This window comes from Lemur catta, chromosome 12, assembly GCF_020740605.2.
Source record: "Lemur catta isolate mLemCat1 chromosome 12, mLemCat1.pri, whole genome shotgun sequence".
Lineage (NCBI taxonomy): Eukaryota > Metazoa > Chordata > Mammalia > Primates > Lemuridae > Lemur > Lemur catta.
The window spans coordinates 6,550,695-6,571,623 of record NC_059139.1 but is presented as its reverse complement, the minus strand read 5'-3'; the positions used below and the strand labels follow the sequence as shown (position 1 = coordinate 6,571,623).

Genomic DNA, 20,929 nt, shown 5'->3' with positions numbered 1-20,929 from the left:
CCTTAGGAAGTTCATTTTCACCAGGGTTACACAATACAGGGTTTGGGGACATATTAAAGCACTTAACTAAATGTTTTCATGTACATTAAGCCCGTGGAGGTTCTCTATCTGGAAAGTAGAAGAAGAGAAATATGGCCCTAAAAATTTTCATTTTCAGAAAAATCTATTGTAATATACTAAGAAGAGATCAAAAACAAAGCAAAAAAGCCTCTGAATGACTAAAGTCAATGCCTAGCTCTGTCTTCCCAATATTTACTAAAAACTCAAGATCTTAATTCTATAATGTTAAAAACCTCAGGTTACAAATACAGTAGAAAAGTTAAATTTCTTTTTCCGTGAGTTTTAAGACCTTTGCTGTGACCTTCATGGGTCTCCCCAGGATGCTTTCTAATGAGCTGTGACTTTGTGGGAAAACATGCTGTAATTATTTAAAAGCATTAGAGTCTTAAAGTCAAAAAAAAAGGAGAAAGATACTTCACTCTACCTCAAAGGTAAAAAAAAAAAAAAAAAAAAAAAAAAAAAATCAACACATATTAGTATGTATCTTTAAACATTAGAGAAGCCTAAATGATAGGCGGTGATATTTTAACCTGTAAAGTAAGCTCTTTTAAAAGAGTTAAAAGGAGCATATGTTGGAAGGAACAGATTAAAGGGCATTAAACCATTTTACAAGGGTCCCTAGAATAGGAAAAAAAAATTAAGGAGTTTTTCTAAACCAATGGCTTAAAATCACTTAAAATAAGTAAGGATTATTTTCTGATCCCAAATCCTTAATGAAATATCATGAGAAAAGACATGTATTTACCTGCCATGGATAAAAAAGAGGTGTCTGGTCCAAGGGAACCCTCAGGGGAGCAACAATAACCAGCTCAAACAGGAGCCCCAGGAGGAGAGGAACTACTCCAGCCAGCAGCACTGCAACTATCAAAGTCTTCATTATCTATTAGGAAACAAGGGACCATGTCATTAAAGAGAATCTTTCTGACTTTAAGCCAAAGTTCTTTATTCCATTGTGAGGTTTATTTTTCTTCTCTGACTTGATGCTTAACAGAACCACTTATACTATACAGTCAGCCCTTGGTATCTGCAGGGGACTAGGTTCTAGGACCCCCATGGATACCAAAATCTGCAAGTGCCCAAGTCTCTTATACAAAATGGTGTAGTGTTTGCATATAACCTACACACATCCTCCTGTATACTTTAAATCTATAGATTACTTATAATACCTAATACAATGTAAATGCTAGGCAAATAGTTGCTACACTGTATTGGTTTGGTTTCGTTTTTTATGCCTATATTGTTATTTTTTATTGTTTTTTTCCCCCCTGAATTTTTGACCCGTGGATATGGAGGGCCAACTACATTACCTTAGACAACTCACACTTTATGTTATATGTTTAAATAAGATTTCTTGAATATGTAACCGTAAGGGTTCATACATTAATAAAACCCTGACATTACTATGTACTGCTAGTACAAAAGGGAAAATTACAGAAAATTCATTTTACTATATATATTAACTAGGTGGCCATGCTGTTTTTCTCACAATCTCATTCTCAGGACTAGGCTTTTGTTTGTCCAAGAAAAGCCACTGATTGGCCAAGGTCCCTGATCCAACAGTGGCCTACTTCATAGGCTGATCTGTGATCCATGAGATGGATTGGTATAGGAGAAGGGCTGTGCACAATTCTAATTAGTTAATAAAGCTGATCAAACTGGCCTCCCTCTAGAACAGGGTGATCCAACAGAACTTACTATGATGATAAAAATGCCCTATATCCATTTGTCCAATATGGTAGCCATTTAGCCACATGGCTAGAGTATTAGAAATTATAGCTCTAGAATTTGGACTAAATGGCAAAATGAGAATAAAGCTGACACAAAGAGAAAAAGAAATAATACCAAAGAGTAATTACAAAATCCTGACAAAGAAATCAGTCTTTAAAGTGGCCTTGGATTCTGAAGACCTCTCTTTTTCTTCAGGTAGCTTTAGTGAGTACACCTGTTTCAACAAGAGACTAAATATGGTGTGTATAGAAGACACAGTACTTGCTTACTTGCACAACAATTTGTGATGATATCAAAAAATATGAAATGAAAACCTGCATTAGCTGGTTTCCATATTTTAAATATAGTTAAGTGTTTCATTATCTTATGGATTAAATAGCAATTAAACCCTTCCACTCATAATATATAATCTCTGACTATAAAAATAGATTTTAGGTTTTTCTTCAACACTGACAGATAAATGGATATTAAACTTCTAGTGAAATCAAAATATAAATTCAGATACAAAACTAGAGTTAATCACACAAATGAAAAGGCATATACAGTGGCCTAAACATATTTACCAGTCGTAGACAACATTTATACATATATAAATCACCACACTTGGATAATCATCTTAGTGGGGGGTTTTTTTAATCCTACATTTGTGGTAGCCAAGTTCTTTATTGAGAGAAGTAACTTCCATTACTTATTACACTTTCATATTAGTCAAAACATTCTTGAATTAGCAAGACTATAAAGAAATCCCATTTATAATATTATCCCAAAAACACTGACTGGACATCCTGAAGTCAAGATTTTACATATTCAAATAGATCAAAAAAATCAAATTTTAGAAAAAATATCTATGAAGGAAAATTCTACTTAAACAAATTTGATCTTAAATTCTACAGAACAGCTCACTCCTTAAAAATGCAATCGATCTCCAAAAATAAGTTTTTCTAATTTTTAATTACTTACTTATTCAAGGGCCTTACTGGATCACTTAGCAGCATGTTTTTCAACTCTCAAATACATCTGAATGTAGGATTGTGGATCTCAGAATAAACCAGAAAGCTACTATCTCTTAAAGGAATATTCCTTAAAACAAAACAAACAAAAAAACCTCTCTTGATACTATCAACAAAATGAGGAAACAGATACAAGTGAATAAAAAAGATTTTCAAAAATGACTGGAAAAATATTCACTACTCCTAACAGATAAGTTACATCTTTTATTACAGAAACCTACCATGAGGGACCACTCTTTAACTTTCTGGAAGATCACTCTGCGTCCCTGGGGCATCCATGCCACCAGCACTGTCACGGCTCTTATGGACAGCCAACAAACATAGAGACCACAAGCAGCTGTGTAGAGCTCATGGATTTTGGCAGTCCCCGTCCAAAATGACATTAACCAACGGCCAGCAAATACTGAAAATAGAAAGGCTGATAAATGAGACATGTGGCTAGGTAAAGAGAATGGTGATCTTGATACTCTTCTATTAGTATTTTCACATTAGGAGAAAGATAACACATTTTTATATATTAATGTCTTCATCAAATACAAAAGACAAAAACCACAGACCCTAAATAGTGCACAATTATTTGATTAAGACACAACGAAAACACAGCAGTCAATGAATGGGGATGAACTCTCCTGGGATATGCACTCTGATTTACCTTGCCAATTACTTGTTCTTTCCATCTGAAAAAACTTTTGAGGACGTTTTTGTTTTCGTTGTTTTCATCACCAAATGAATTCATTATGCACATAAGAGGACAAAAGGGGAGAATTTCTTTTCTAGTATTTGTGCTGTGCTGTGAACATTACAAATAATGTAGAGTAATTTTCTTCCACCTGGCTCATTCGGCAAGACAGAAAACTGAAGGAGTGGGGTACAATAATGTTTTAAAGCACAATCATCAAAGAATGCCATAATAATTTTCTTAGACAAAAATTGAGACCATATAAATATACTGGAATGTAATAAATTGATTTGAGAGCTAAGGCAATGCCTCACAAAAAAAGTTGTTAGAAATAAATTCTACAGTGTACTTACAATAATCTCTCCAGCAAGAAAGATCATTTATATAATTTAGTAACATTCTTTACATGATTACTTCTCAGTAAGGCTAGAAAGAACAGCAAGACCCAATTTTCTAGTGCATTTTCCCCCTATGAACTGCCTTCTTAATATAGTGTTATTTTTGAACACCTAAAAAGAACTAGTGGCTATATTGATCATTTTTACATGTTATCTCATTTATCCTTCCAACAACCCTGCCTCTTCAACATAGATATGACCTCCATTTTAAAAGATTATGAATTAAGGGTCAGCAAAAGAACTCTGCCCAATCAAAGTCATACCAGGTGGAGTTGAGTTTGAATGCATGTCTACCTGACAAAGCTCATGCTCTTGACCACTAAACTATACTACTTCCAAATCAAACTAAAGCAGCTCAACAGTCAAGTCTTACAAGGCATATGCTGATAACCACGGACTTCCTGCAGAATCACAAAATAGCTTGGGTGTAAAAATAACTCTTTTAAAAAAAAGACAAATACATAAATATATTACATGAAATAAACATGTGCATCCTTGAAGATATCAAAATCAGAACTTAAACTTCTGTAGAAATGTCTAGTGTTCTAAACATATTTCTACTCTAGGGTTTATGTTTTTTGGTTTGGGGGATTTCTCATTTGTTTTAAATTTAATGGACACTTTCTATTCCACACTTGACCTACTTCTAGTCAAAAAAGTGTTTTTCAGAAGACAGGGTTAGTTTTTAGTTCGTAGTAACTCAACATCAGTTAAACTGTAGTTCCAGAGAGTACCCTATGGGGAAGAAATAGCATCCTCATGACCCCAAATGTATAGTATAAGTCTCAACATCCTATAATTAAAAATAACTGCATTCTTTCCACTAGATGGTAGAACTGGATCAAGGAAAATATTTATTTAACAATGTTTAGTGGAACTAAATTACTCTTTTGCCACATTCAAGCACTCAAACTATGTTTCCTAGGCAGGCGTGGCAACTCACACTTGTCATCCCAGCACTTTGAGAGGCCTAGGCAGGAGGATTGTTTGAGCCCAGGAATTCAAGACCAGCGTGGGCAACATAATGAAACCCTCCCCCTACAAAAATAAAAAATAAAAAATTATCTGGGCACGGTGACACGCACCAGTAGTTCTAGCGACTTGGAAGGCTGAGTTGGGAGGATGCACCTGAGGCTGCAGTGAGCTATGACTGCACCACTGTACTCCAGCCTGGGTGACAAAGACAGACTCTGTCTCTTAAAAAAACAAACAGAAAAACACTAAGTTTTTTGTTTTGTTAAATATTTCTGATAAAACATGAAAATCGAACATAAAAACCACAACTATAAAACTATCCTAAGTTCAAAAACTAAGTGTTCTCAGCAATGTTTACTGTATTGCATTAAAATGGTTAATCAGACTGTCATTTTAACAACTGTGATTTAAACAGTAGTTAACTTAAGAGCAAAGTTCTAAAGGTCAAAAATCATTATGCAGGAAAAAAATAATCCTTATTTTTACCAGTTTAAGGTAAAACCACAATTCCTACAAGTTAGAAAATGTTCTCTCTTTTTTAGAAATAACAATTGAAATTAATTTTTCTAGTTGCTCTTTCCCAGCTTTAGCCCTCAATAAAAATTTGACTTATAAATGATTGACACATATTAATATCATCTAGAATTTTCAAGCTGGACATCAACAATAAAGGCAAGGCAGGGGAGAAACAAGCTGGTTTTGCCACTTTGTCACTGGCTTTGGACTCTACCCCCATTTATCCCTGCCCTCTGGAGAAGATGACAAGCTACTATATACAACTATATTCATCCACAGCATCTTACTTGTTAGATGAAGAAACATTTAGTTGAAGTTGCCATACTTCAGTAGAAACTCAATGCCATGGAAGATTAGTATTTGTGAATACCAAACAATAAAGGGAAACAGTCTGGCTTCATAATGTTCTCTAGCAACAATATGCAATGGATTGGAAAGATAATTACATAGTGAGAACAAACATAATTAACATCAAAAGACTCGCTTGAAGAAATGACTTAAATCATACAGATGATTTTTTGAAAATGAGTATTGTAATAAGACAATATCCATGAAAAATGAATGACTGTAAGTACATTTTCCAAAATCAAATCATAAATTATATCTTGACTTTGTCCTCCTGTGCTCCAATATAAATTAATCCAGTAAGATGAAGAGTCCTAAATTGGTCAATATCCCATATTCAATTAAACATGAGAGGAAAACTATTTCAAGTTTATATCTGATGAAAAAAAAAATCACATCTCAGCAAGATGTAACTTTAAAAAAAAAGAATCTTAAAGATGCTATCAGCTGAAAGCTAGGACAAGCTCATACCTGGTAAAGTAAGGCAGATGAGGCTGGCAATCAGTAATGTTATACACATGAAGACAATCAACAGAAATATCTGCAAGGCAAAACAAACAATACATGAATGGTTCACATATGCTCAATATATTTTATGATAAACCTCCAAAACACAATTCTCCCATCAAAAATAAATTGTCTGTATTTTTATTTCCAGGCTTTCTTTGATTTCACATAAAAAGGAAATTTTTATTTTTGGTAAAGTTACCTATAATTTAGACCAAAAGGAAAATAAATGTCCGTTCTCACATAATCAGATACATCCACAAGTAACAAATGTTTTTAATCAGAGAGCATTAAAATAAAACATATTCAGCTTAAATATTCCCTTATTATTAATTAAAACAAAACATTACAAATTAAAAATATTCACCTTTTAATCAAATAGTGTTATCCAATTAGAATGTCCTGTGATGACAGAAATGTCTAGATCCACACTGTCCAATACAGTAGCCACTAGCTCCGTGTGGCTACTGAGCATTTGACATGTGGTCAGTGAGAATGAGTAATGGAATTTTTAATTTTATTTAATTTTAATTAAATTGAAATGTAAATAGCCACATAAGCTAGTGCTCCTGTATTGAGAAGTACAGATAAAAAGACACCACACAGAGAGGAGGGAAACAATTTCCCTGGGGAGGAAGGCAGCACCTATAGCTTGCCTTCTACCTGTTATCTAGATACATCTCCACAAGATCACGGCACAGAGCTCTGGTGGGAAGCCTGAGAAGGAGAGACGACAAAACTCAATAGACTTAGTCAGCTTTAACTGCCTAAGGAAACCCTTACTGATTCTGTCTGTGGTCTGGCCAGAAAATACCTTTTGCTCAGAGGGCTCAGTAAAGACCAGGGAAAAAGAAAAAGGGAACTGACTATGAGGTCTGCTTTCAAGATTAAGAGATAAGGGAAAAAATGACCTTGCTGTTTTCCCTCAGGGTTATGCAGCAAAGTCCTCCAGCATAAGCCTCTGCATCAGGAACAGAGATTTGTCCCTCAAGGGGACAAAGAAGCAGAAGAACAATTCAGCGAATGCTGACTAGTGCAGAGATGTTCAAGACTCTCCACTGTCTGTCTGGTTCCTGCCCAGCCAAAAGCCTCATCTCCCACTGCTCCTCTCACCCCTCCCCTTCTCCCTAGCACATATAAATATATTTGATTATCTGTAGTTCCAAGCCTACCATGTCTAATGTCCCCGTGTCCTGACATATGCCTGGAATGCCCTTCCCGCTTTCCTTTTTTTTTGTTTTCTCTGACTGGCCTCTCAACTTCTAAAACAGTTCAGGTACAACCTCCTCCATAGAGACTCCTTTGGGCCCACACTAAGATTCTGTGGCCCCTGATTGAGGCAGTCACAGCACCCTTCGTAAATACCCACCATGAGAACCCAAATCTGCCACAGTTTGTTTTCTCATCTTTTAAGTAGACAAGCTCTTCCAGGGCAAAGACTGTTCATATGCTCTCTATACCCTCACAGGCACCAAAAATATTGCTGCATGACTGAATGATTAAACCCATTTGATCCACAAATAATACACAAAGGTATTATGATAACTATTTTTACCAAAAAAGAAACTGAAGCTGAGATGTTAAATAACCTGCCCAAATTTCAAAATGATCTGATTCACAAGCCCATATCATTATTAGAGGGCATTTAAAATATATCAGACTGAATATAAATGAATGATGACTTCATTGTAATCATATAGTAGCCATCAGCTTACATTTCTGACAAAATTTTGAATCACAGACTAATCATTTACTAGTTTAAAGACCATGGAATAGGCGCTTTCTTAATCAACCTGGCTTTCAGTTTCATCAGCTATAAACACGAAATTACCACCCATACTTTGCAGTATTTTAGTGGAGAGTAAGTGGAAGAAAAATATCGAAATACCCATTCCTATGGTTCCTGACACATAACTGAAATAATATAAATAATGTTAGTTTATTTATTTTAGGGTCTTTTTTCCTCTTAAACAGAGAGCAAGAGCCCATGGAATCCCAACTCTATGACCCATTTCTAAAATTTGATAAACTTACCTGGTCATTTATATATATTATGTTACATAATGAAGGTAATAAAACATGGGTTCTTGTCAGGAATGTGTAAGGCATACCTACACAGAGGACTGCGTGGTACCACACTAACAGTACCAATCCTCAATAGAAATTTGAAAACGACTCTATTTCTGATTGAGTCTTTATAGTACCTACCCTGAGCGGAAAATTTAAAGGCCGGCGATAAGGCTGAAAGCCAACAGGCCCCCCCTGCTGGAGTATGGCTTGGTGAGCTGCGTGCAGGCCTTCCCCCACCACAGGAATAGCGTTGTTATTTCGAGCATGCTGGTTATTGTTGACTTGTTGATTTGCACTATTCTCATTTTCTTCCTGATCTCCCAATAAATAGGAATGAAGATCCCTGTGCAAAAATTACGTAAGTGAAACATTTCACTTCCGGTCAGAATAAAACAGCAAAAAAATAAGCAAACAAAACAGCAGACATGAGACTTATTTTCTTAATATTTTCTACAAAGGTAGAAAACATACATGTAGAATCCGTACACAGTATTATTACCAAGTGGTCTAAATGTTGGTGCCTGGTTTACCTAAACTCCTCTAAATTTAATGTTAAGGAACTTACAGAATACCCCACAAATTCAATCTACTTTATGTTTTCTTCAGCCAGTATGTGAGAAGAAATCAGTAACTGAAAAAAATACATACAATGCACAAAATAGTTACAAGTGTACCTGTAAGTAGTTAGAAGTACAAGATGTAAGTACATACTTATAGTGCACCAGATTGTAAGGATATTAAGGGTGGAAAAAAACCCAAACTTCTTTTCTTCTGTACAGATGACTACTATGTCTATTGTGACATATAGCTCAACTAAAACCTTCAAGCTATACATCAGTTAAGGCAAAAATGAGATTGGGGGACTGAGCAGTTAGAGAACGACAGATGTACAACCAAACATAACCAAACCTGTATTTCATGTTAAGATAGCTACAGGATGCCAAATGTTTTCTGAAAACCTTTTTAATTCCAAATATTCAACTTTTAAATATGTATATAAAGCTTAAAAAAAAACTACAACATGTTGACTAAATGATTGAGAAACCAAATCTGAGAAGAACTCATTTATTTACCAGGTTCTGAGTTCTAAATAAAGTAAGTTGGGTTTCCTTTTGCTGCATTAAAATATTTTTACTAACTGTGTTACACATAATATGAAAAAAACTGGACCAGCAACAAACTTATAAAAGGGCAAAAACATGCATACATTCTCTATAAAAGGATGAATACGAAAATTTTTTTTAATTTCAGAAATAAGTATTATACACACCTGCAGATATTGTCTCTTATTAAAACTAATTTCTCTTGAATGGGCATGGGACATACTTTTTTTTTTTTTTTGAGACAGAGTCTCGCTCTGTTGCCTGGGCTAGAGTGAGTGCCGTGGTGTCAGCCTAGCTCACAGCAACCTCAAACTCCTGGGCTTAAGCAATCCTTCTGCCTCATAGCCTCCCAAGTAGCTGGGACTACAGGCACGCGCCACCATGCCCGGCTAATTTTTTCTATATATACTTTTAGTTGGCCAGATAATTTCTTTCTATTTTTAGTAGAGACAGGGTCTCGCTCTTGCTCAGGCTGGTCTCGAACTCCTGACCTCGAGCGATCCGCCCACCTCGGCCTCCCAGAGTGCTAGGATTACAGGCGTGAGCCGCCGCGCCTGGCCAGGACATATTTTTTTCTAGAAAGGTTAGTCAATGGACACAAATGACAGGCATGCCCATACTCACAGTAAGTACCCAGCGGTCACAGTCCACGCTCGCACCAGCCCCTTCAGCCACTGCCTCGTGTGTCCCTGCTCAAGCAATGCTGGCAAGACAACCTGAAGCAGAAGAAGCTCGAGGGACAGTTCGCTCACTGGGGCATCACTAAGACAATTACAAAAAGCAAAGATTTATAATGTCAGTTCTATTTTCCATTAAAACTATATTAAATATTTAATAGATTACAACAAAACTCCTTAAAGAACCGAATAAACTCACTGCCCTTATTACTGCTCCTCCCATGCTCTCTAGGACTCAGTGAGGATTTCCTCACAAACTCCACCAAAATTGTTTCTGGTAAGTGTCACCAATGACCTTCATTTTGTTAAATTGACAGTCAGGTCTTGATTTTCACCTCATCTGCTATATTAGTAGCATGTTACACAACTGGTCACTCCTTCCTCTTCAAAACAATTTCTCCCTGAAGAGCTTCCAAGACTCATTATTTCCTTTGCCCCCCAACCTGGGTATACCGAAGGGCCCCAGGCACTGTCTTCTCTTCTCTCATCTACACTCACTCTCTGGGTGAATGTGACCCTCACGTGACTTTTAATATCACATTTCTATACATTTCTATCTCCTACTCAGGCATCCTCCCTAACTCCTAACTTGTGTATTCAAAGTACCAAATCAACATTTCACATCCACATGTCCTAGACATCTTAAATTGACCATGCTCAATATTAAATTCCCAATCTTCCCTTTTAATCCTGCTCCTCCCACAATCATCCCCAACTCCGTAAATGGCAACTCCACTCTTTCAAGTGCTCAAGACAGAAACTTTGATCCCTGACTCCTTTCTTTATACCTCACATCCAAACAGCTACAGAATTCTTTTAACTGTATCTTAACAATATTCTAAACCCTAACCATTTCTACAGCCTCCACTGGCCACCCTCACCTCTCACCAGGATCACTGCATCGTCCTCCTAGCTGGCCAATGGATCACTGCATTTCCTGACCTGGTGACTCCGACCCAGTTTCTTCTCAGCATAGCAGCCAGAATGATCCTCTTCAAACCTAAGTTAGATCACTCCTTTGCTCAAAGCTTTCCTAAGAGCTCCCCAACTCAGCTAAGTAAAAGCCAAAAGGCTTACAACAGCCTATTAGGCTAAGAGGCTTTCCATGACCTCTATGCCTTCAGGATCAACAACTTTTCCTTCCCCCTTCTACTGCAGCCAAACTGGCCTCTCTGCTGCTCCTCAAACAGATCTGGGTGCTGCTGCACCTGCCTTCTGCAACAGGATCCACATGGCTCACCCCTCATCACCACTTTCAAGGCTTTCCTCAACGGTCACCCTCTCAGGTCTTTACCAGTCACTCTTCCTAAATTGCAACCCCATCCTGACCACTCTCTTTATCTCCTTTCTCTACTTTATTTTTTTCCCCATAGCTCTCATGAGCATTTGACATATTATATATTTTACCTATTTTAATGTCTATCTCCCCTACTAAAATGTTAGATCCACCAGAGCAGAGACTTTTTCTTCATTCTGTTTTGTTTACTGTTATGTCCCCAGTGCACAGAAAAATACCTGGCATATAATGGGCTCTCAATGTTCTTGAGTAGAAGAATAAACTAATATATAGCACACAAACTTTGCTAAACCTCTAGGTGTAAATGACTACCATAATTGATTTTTCTCAACAACATACTAAGCTAGACCTGTGTATGCTGGGTTCTCATTATGATTGTACCCAAATACATATTACATATGCTCTAAAGGTCAAATTTAGAAAACCATCCTCCAAATCTACAAAAATCCTAAGTGTAGAAAAATAAAGTTTTATTACAAAAGAGTAACAATTTAAAGAGCTGTAAGTTGATGCTACATTTTAAATTATTATTAATATTATTATTATTATTTGAGACAGAGTCTTACTCTGTTGCCCAGGCTAGAGTGTCGTGGCATCAGCCTAGCTCACAGCAACCTCAAACTCCTGGGCTCAAGCAATCCTCTTGCCTCAGCCTCCCGAGTAGCTGGGATTACAGGCGTGTACCACCATGCCCGGCTAATTTTTTCTATATATATTTTTAGTTGCCCATATAATTTCTTTCTATTTTTAGTAGAGACGGGGTCTCGCTCTTGCTCAGGCTGGTCTTGAACTCCTGAGCTCAAACGATTCACCCACCTCGGCCTCCCAGAGCGCTAGGATTACAGGCGTGAGCCACCTCGCCTGGCCTTAAATTATTTACTAGCATCTTTTCCACCACTTTAAGGAATCAGCATATATCTACTGGCCAATTCTAATTTAATGAAATACAAATTTACTTTGTGTGCAACAATAATTATATCTTTTGTTTTTGAACAATCCTATTCCTGTGCAAAGGATGAGGATCCAAAAGAGATATGATTTCTGCCATGTTTGATAAAACAAATATTTATAAAATAATGTAACAGGTGCTATAAAAAGAGGTAAATATTACAAAAATGGAGACAATTCTAAAGGATGGAATGATGATTTACTCTAGTTAGGGAAAATAAAATCTTAATCTGAATTTTGGGAAAGAATATCAAAAGCTTCCCAGTCAAATATGGAGGAGGCCACTGTAAACAGGGAAAGACAAAGAACAGCTGAGACGATTCTGGGGAGACTCAACGGCACTACAGGCACTACGGCACTACAGGCACTACAGCACGGCTGGAGAGAAGAATTCAAGTCAGACAATGCTGGGACAAGATGTTGGAAAGGCAAAGTAAGACTGTGCCAATCCTGTATGTCATTTTAAATGACCTGGATATTGTTATGTAGATTATGGAGGAACTGCTAACAACTTTTAAACCAAGGGGTAAAACAAATTTTCAGAAAATCTAGAGGCAGAGATATTGAGGGATTATAAGCAGAGAGCAAGAGGAAGGCCTAAACTAAGGTAAGTGGCAAATAAAAAGTTGGATTAATAAGAGATTTTAAGGAATCAGAATTGACAAGACTTAAAGACCAAGTAAATTTGAAAAAGAAATCCAATTTGCCTGCAATTGCAATAATGACTGGGAATAATGCAAATCCCTAAGAAAGGGAATACAGGATGAGTGGTAGAGGTTAGGTTTTTTTGGTGACTTAAGTTTTTAAAGCAAAAAAATTTTCCATCTACAAGCCTTGCATCCTGTTTTAAATTCATAATTAAACGTGTAACTTTGGCTTCATTCCTCATAATGTGTTTTTCAAAATAAAGATGATGTTACTAATACACTCACATTAGGTATGGCAAAACATTTCAATGCTCAACAAATGCATATTATATTTGCAGAAAAATAAATGTCTTCCATTGGAAAATGTAACTACTAAACTAATGTTTATATGGTCTACAATATGGCAAAATTTAACTGCCAGATATTTCCAATAATACCCATAAGAAATGAATGTTTCAAATGTTTAATGTAATCTGAATATTAAATCCCTAACAGAATAAATTAGTAAAGCTATTCTGGGTTTTTAAAACTTACCTGTAGAGCATGACATTGTATGGAAGAAAATGAGGCAGCAGACTTTTAATTATACGTATAGGAAGCCAAAGCATCAGGAGGACAATGGAGCCAAAGACAATCTGCAGTAAGAAACAGTGCGTGACACCACTGTAAGAGTCAATCACTCCCATGCAAGACAGGTGGACATCTAAACACACTCAGCCAATATGCAGCCCAGGCCTGTATCCACCCAGAGCCCAGGTGTTCCACTCTACACACTATTCTTGGGTCACTTTGTATAAAAATGGATTTCTGAGATGGCTGCTCCTCTCAATGTAAAGATCTGCCATCTAGGACACAAAGGCTAAAACAGGAGCGACAAAGGATAATCACTACATGGTATGTAAGGAGGGAGATAAAAACTTACAATGAAGGAGCAAAAATACCTGCAACTTAATGAATCACCTATAACTATCTAAGACATGACCCATGTTAATGGCGCTATCAAGTTTCCAAAGGGCATAATTTGCTCTTAAAATTTTATTTTAGAAAAACTTAGATTTTAACTAGGTAATTTCTTCTCCCAGGTGGGGAAGAAACTTTGGGATGCTTCTGTTAAGAATTTAATTTAGAAGGCAGCAATAAGACTCCATTGGTTAAATGCAAATTAAATGTAATTTAGAGGACCATAATTTGGCAATCAATTATACTACTAGAGAACTAGAAGGCATCTTTATTAACCATCACTTATTTATTTTAACAAAGTTACCAATAAAATAGCTACTTGAAAACTGAGTTCCACAGGCTTAGATAAGTGTAAGTAATTCAATATACTCTAGCAGCCTTCCTGATGAAACAAAACTAAAGGGTAACACACTTTACTCAAAAAACAATGAAAGGATCTGCTTACCACTGACAAAATAAATCTTCGGAGATGCCTATAAATGGGCAAGTGGATCATTTCCTGAACTGGATTAAAATCTGGATCATTCAAATTCCTCAGAAACCATAAGACACCAGGTCGAAGTACCTGCAAATATATTTTAAATACTATAAATATTCAAAAATGTCTCCAGGTTCTGTATATGGGCTAAAACATTAACAGAAAAATAAGTACCTAAAATTATTCTGACCATCTAAAATTCATATGGTTTTCCTGAGAAAAGAAGTTCCTAAACCTTAATTTGTATGAAACTACCCTATGTTTGATGTCTTGTGACCATTCACTGAACGCTTTGATGCTTTTAATCATTCACTGGAAAAAACATTCATTGAGTCCAATTTGTCAATAAATCTAGATCTCTGAGATGAAAAACTAAATAAATACAACTGTTACTATGTTTATCATCTGGTGAAAAGATTATGCTGCAATGTATAAACGTCCTTAATTGAAGATCTGACTTCAGTCTTACACTTCCCAGAGGTGTTTTTATGAATTTAAGAAAACTATCTATGTTTCCCCCTCTGAATGAAGATCATCATCCAAGAGGCTGTAGGTGATGGAGTAATGGTGGAGTCTGGATACTAATCCTGTGTGGTCCAAACTCATTGAATTAGTCTCAGCAAAGCATCTAATCTTCCCAAAGATTTCTCTATCTTTCAAATGAGAGGGTTACAATATATAATCTCCAAGGTTTTAACTCCCAAATACCAGGATTCTGTATTAACAAAAAACCACATTGATAGAATGAAAAATTCATTATAAAACATTTATCATTAAACAATGTAATTTCAAGTTCACATATAATTACAACTTCTAAAAACACATTACTAGCTTTAGTCTCAATCATTTGTTTCAAAGAAAGAACGTAAGCTTTATTTTTTTTAATAAAAAAATTGTATTTACTTAGAAGCATTCAGAATGTCAACAAAACAGCTGCAACATTTTTTTTGCAATTACAGATGGTATTCAGTTAACAGAACAGTTATTTCACATAAGCTGCATCAGAGACAACTGAAGATGAAAAAACTACCATCCCCATATATAACTGATTTTTATTGTGCACCAAAAAGAACCTGCTTTAAATTTCCATGCCAATTTACAACCCCCATACTGTACCAGGCAAGGTTAGTGGCTACTGAAAATACCACCAGGACAGGGCTAGCTAAAGACACATTCAGTAGTGTGTTAACTAAACAAACAAACAAAAAAAACACTGTACAGTTTACAAACAAATCTTACACAGACTTATATTTCAATTTTAAAGACACATTCAGTAGTGTGTTAACTATACAAAAAAAAAAACACTGTACAGTTTACAAACAAATCTTACACAGACTTACATTTCAATTTTTTTTCTTTAAAAGGAGTTTTGTGTACAGGGGAAGTTAAATGCTTTAGACAAGAAAAAAAAACTGCTAGAACCAACTTATTCATCATCATCTTCATCTTCTTCATCTTCATCTTCCTCCTCCCTCTTCATCTTCCTCCTCCCTCTTCATCTTCCTCCTCTTCCTTCTTTTTCTTGCTTTTTTCAGCCTTGCCAACTCCCTTTTTTGCTGCATCAGGCTTTCCTTTAGCTCAGTATGCAGCCATATCCTTTTCATATTTTTCCTTCAGCCCTGCAGGCTTCTTTTCATAAGGCTGCTTGTCATCTGCAGCAGTATTATTCCACCTCTCCCAGTTTCTTTGCAACATCACCAATGGATGGGCTGGGATGTTCTCTGATTTTAGGATGTTCTCCATATCACTCAGAACAGAACAAGAAAAAGGCTACAGGACGCCTCTTGGGTGCTTTATGATCCTTGAACTTTTTTGTTTCCCCTTTAGGAGGGATACAGGTTTTCATTTCTCTTTCACAACGGGCCTTGTCTGCCTTTGCCATATCTTCAAACTTTCCTTTCTCTTTAGCAGGCATGGTCTTCCACCTCTCTAAGCCCTTCTCAAAAAACTCTGAGAAGTTGACCAAAGCATCTGGGTGCTGCTTCTTGTGCTCCTTCCGACAAGTTTGCACAAAGAATGCATATGATGACATTTTGATCTCCTTTGCCCATGTTTAGTTATTTCTCAGAGAGGCACGGAGTCACCCAGTGCCCGTCGGGCTCTCACTTGTCCCAGTGCTGTCTCTACAGAGCTCAATGTACTACAGTATCTGTGAGAACGGGAGCCAGACGCAGCCTCCTCACTCTCTCCACTCTGTAACCAAGCTTTATCCGCAAACAGAATTTACTCACTTACACTGTATGATTCAGGAGAATGCTCTGGCCCCTGACCATCCCTCTCCTCCTCCTCAAATCTTTCAAAGAGCAAAGGACACTGAATGGCATTCTGCCTTTGTGCTTCTGTGTTCCGTTCCAGATGAAACTGTCAGCCTGCTCCTCCCTGCCCTGCGTATCTCCATCATCAGTCCCAGTGCGGTAAGCTGATTTGTTTAACGGCTGTATTCACTCCCAGGCTATAAAACTGAGAACAGGAACCATGTCTTTGCTTCTCACCACTACCACCAAATATACAGCATAGTGTCTGGCACATAGTGAGCATTCAGTAATACTTAGGGAGTGACTGAGCTAAGACGTATACTAATCAAATACTAATCTGCTTTCACCATTTTAAAATCAGAACCCGATTCCAAAAACAGGAGTAGTAAAGGCACCCATCTGGCAAGTGATCTGGAATCATAAAAGATCCTCACTATAATTCTACACTTAAGGTACCTGCTTCAAAACCATTTTACGTGTTCAATCCTGCAAAACCATATCCTTTGGATATTTCCAACATTACATTTCCTTGAATAAAGTCTGAGATAGGCTCACATCTCACAAAATTTCAAGAGTTTGTATTAGAGGATGGCTATAATAGACACCAGGTAAAACAAGTGCTCTTATTTAATTTTTTCCCTCAGTTTAATCATCTTTCAAACTCATAACTGATTACAGATAGAAATATTAAAACTTGTTAATTTTTGAGAAAAACAACTGAAAACAGTTTAAAGCAATCAAACCAAAGTCCCCTACCAGTTATTCCCTCTTAAAATAAAACAGTAGAGAATATGGTTTAGGAAATCATCATACTGAGGCATGACTGATAGTGAAAGCAAAAGTCCTTTTCATAAATGTACAATATTAGCATTTCCCTCAGTTCCCTCTGGAATTCAGTTGTCAAGTAGCTGTAGGGTATGCTTACCTCTCTCAGTAACAGGATGAAGGAAGCAAAGTAGAAGACATACACCATTCCCACTAGCCAATGCAGAAACATGGTAGTACCTGGAGCCGACTGAAAGCTCAGTTCTCGATCTTTCAGAGTAGCATCAAACATTTCCTAAGCCAAAAGAGAACAGGTAAGAGAGATCTGTACCACCTACATTTGCCAAATTAACATTTCCATCTTCTAGGAAAAAAATAAATTACTTGCACGTAAGGTATGATATTCTAGGACTGCAGTTCTCTTAATGCCATTTCATGATGTCACAGGACTATATAAAATATTGGATACTACTTCAAAGAGGCATGTAACATTTTTAAATTTTCAAATATAAATCATAAACCAATTGGTGAATAAGAGCTTTACTAACACTAATTCTGTGAAAGAACCATTTTTTATTAATGTAAGAACTTCTGTTCTTGGTTACAGGTCTGCACTCTTAAAGAGTTTTACTATTAGGGTATGGGGGTAAATGCTATCTCAGAACCAAAGGCAGCTTTTCTACATATAAAATATTTTTGAAAAATCAAAACTCATTATCACTAATAGCCATTAAAGATTATAATCGAGGCTGAGCATCTTTCTTAAAACAAATTGTTACGACTGAATTTATTATTTCAAAGATAGTCTCATTATCAAATTATTCCTTATATGTGTGTGCCTGTGTGTGCGCGCGCGCGTGCGTGTGTATGTGTGTGTGTGTGTGTGTGTGTGTGTGTGTACACATAAAATGTCTTGGCATTATCGTAAAATTTAGAACAAAATGAGTAATGAAGTTCTCCACTGGATATTAGAAAATTTCTGGTCAAAATATCCTAATGTCAAAAATTTGCACAAAGCCTCAAAAAAATCAGGCATTCAAGAAAAAATTAACAACATTAAGATTCTTACAGTGATACATTTTCAGAAACAATATGCAAATTATCAAATATTTACTTTCCTTTAAAAGGAATTCAACCTAAAAACTTCTTGTGAAGCTTTGAAATTATGAGATTGTATGATAATGAAAACTCAACTTACCAGGGAACAGATATCCAGCCACCAGCCACAAATGAGAGGGAATACTCCAATTTCTACCACCACTAACAAAGAAACCTTAAGTGAAAATAAAGGTTATCAATATAATTCAAATGTAGCAGAAATCATCTCCAGTTTTAACTTGTAACAGGAATTACCTTAACAACAATATAGCAGACTCCCAGTAAGCGACGAGACCTATGAAATTTAACAAGAGTTGCCAAACCCTACAGCATCTAGTCAAGGAAAAACTGATCATTTAAAGGTACAATTAAACAGGTAACTACTTAATATTTTTTGACAGACAGAACACTTTACTTGACATTTTGTCCACACTCACTCTGACTACAAATACCTACAACTTTTACTAAGATGACAAGGAGAGAGAAAAGTTTCGCCATTAATGAGAACAAATCTTCAGTATGTATATTACTGAATACTCAAGTTGGTTCATTAAAGGATACATGACAAATTATCAGTGTTATTGCTAAAAGTATATACCCAACTATGGTTGTGATTAGGCCTTCAAAATGAGATGCTTGGACCTGTAAATAAGAAAAAATAAAATAAAATTTAATTTTACCACATGGCCTACATCCCAGTTTTCCCAATGTATTAAACAATCCAAATAACTAAAAGTGAACTATCTAGACAATTTATAACTAGAAAATAACTGTAAAATCCCCTCTGGATGACTTCTCTGAAAACCAGACTCTCCCATTGGCTGCTATATATTACTAAAAAATGAAAAATTTAAAAATAACATTTTCCACAGAAAAGAGAAAAGAGCAGTAAAGTGAATTAAATTTTACAAAAATAAGAAGACTGCAATACAATGGCCTGCCCTCCAGTCTCACTCTAAAGCAGATTTGCTAGAGCGGCTGCATATGCTCAAGTCGCCCACCTGCTGGGTAACATCCTAGCCACCTCCTTTCCTAACAGTAGAATTTTAACTATTTAAGTTTCCCTTGCTCTCCAATCTGTTCCCTTCTCAACTTACAGACTGTAAGAGTGTGGATAGTAACAAATACTGCCCATCTGCATTATTTGGTTACTGAGTTTCAGAAAACAAGAGGCAATTAGTTTGGAAAGTCAAAATTTATCAAAACATTTATCTGAACCTTTCAAGTTCTTGCCTTCAACTATTGAGAATCAGAGAAACGTATTAAATATCAGAACATTTCAGAATGTGATCTCTCAGGACTCCTATACACAAAGTGAACAGAAGATCCCACTTAGCCAGCTCTTCCTTAAAAGACTAAATCCTTTCAGGGCTCCAAGAGAGAAGCAGTCATCCATCTAAAAATTTATCTACCTCTGGAAAACAACCATAAAATGTCAAAACATAACAGGAATTACCTGCAAATAATTACAAGCAAATTATTTAGAAAACACTACAGCTCATCATTCCAAGATAGTCTATTCCTTTTTTAAAAATTGATTGTTAAATTGTTACTTTTCTAAATTTACTATGGGACACCTGGGGAAGGAGAGAGAAGGGGACGCACAAGTTCATAGAGCAGCAGGTGGAAAATCAGCCTTTGGGAACCTTTCCTGCAGTAGGCCTTGGGCCCACCTAACAGAAAGTGCAGACAGTGCATCATGGGATTTCAGATCACATCTTCATTAGCCAGCACCATGACCACTATCTTTTGAGCCATTGTTATTTTTAAAAGAATGAGATGACAGTGTTGGCTAGCTATTCCTTTGAATAAGGCAGACTGAGAAATGAAGTAACTCTTTACAACATTATTACTTACTCAGCAAATATCAAATTTGGGGGTAATTAACAAAATTAAGTTTGTAAAAGTATTATACTCACGTGTTCTTCAAATCCCAAACCAACAAGGGAGAAATGACCAATGTGGTATGGGCAAAATGCTAAAAGGGGGGAAAAAACTCAATGAAAACTTCAATATCAATACAATGAACTCTCCTAGTACAATCCCCTGCTAAAAGGAACCAGGAATTCTGGGAGAAATGGTAAGACTCCAAAACTGGGCCAAAAATATGCCACCTGGGGCATTCTCTATAACCAGAGAACAGCAAAGTTATCAAGGTCTAATAGGACCATGTCAAACGGACACAGAAACCATTGTGAAGAGAGTGTCACAGGCCAAAGAGACGATGATATGAGCATCAAAAATAATAATGATCAAAACCAATGGAAAAACACTGAACACATACAAACCCATTAGCTTAAAATGCTCAAAGAAGGGAAAGCCTACAATAATAACTACAAAAAGAAAAAAACATCACAGAAAACACTTTCATGTTTTCAAAGTAGCATATCAATGGAAGAAGTTAATGCACCAA

General features: G+C 36.3%; 1 protein-coding gene and 1 pseudogene across 1 annotated transcript in view; both read right to left on the bottom strand.

Moving 5' to 3' along the window:
* Nucleotides 1–20,929, bottom strand: part of MARCHF6 (membrane associated ring-CH-type finger 6) — a 75,307-nt gene that overhangs the window by 16,685 nt on the left and 37,693 nt on the right. The window contains exons 11-22 of the mRNA XM_045566320.1: nucleotides 20,436–20,494; nucleotides 19,078–19,158; nucleotides 18,772–18,840; nucleotides 18,617–18,691; nucleotides 17,579–17,713; nucleotides 14,366–14,485; nucleotides 13,495–13,595; nucleotides 10,016–10,153; nucleotides 8,427–8,631; nucleotides 6,183–6,252; nucleotides 3,020–3,201; nucleotides 806–940 (exon numbers count right to left, since the gene is read on the bottom strand). Coding sequence (XP_045422276.1) covers nucleotides 806–940; nucleotides 3,020–3,201; nucleotides 6,183–6,252; nucleotides 8,427–8,631; nucleotides 10,016–10,153; nucleotides 13,495–13,595; nucleotides 14,366–14,485; nucleotides 17,579–17,713; nucleotides 18,617–18,691; nucleotides 18,772–18,840; nucleotides 19,078–19,158; nucleotides 20,436–20,494 — 1,370 coding nt within the window. The remainder of the gene's footprint in view (nucleotides 1–805; nucleotides 941–3,019; nucleotides 3,202–6,182; nucleotides 6,253–8,426; nucleotides 8,632–10,015; nucleotides 10,154–13,494; nucleotides 13,596–14,365; nucleotides 14,486–17,578; nucleotides 17,714–18,616; nucleotides 18,692–18,771; nucleotides 18,841–19,077; nucleotides 19,159–20,435; nucleotides 20,495–20,929) is intronic.
* On the bottom strand, nucleotides 15,314–17,572 carry LOC123648485 (annotated as a pseudogene).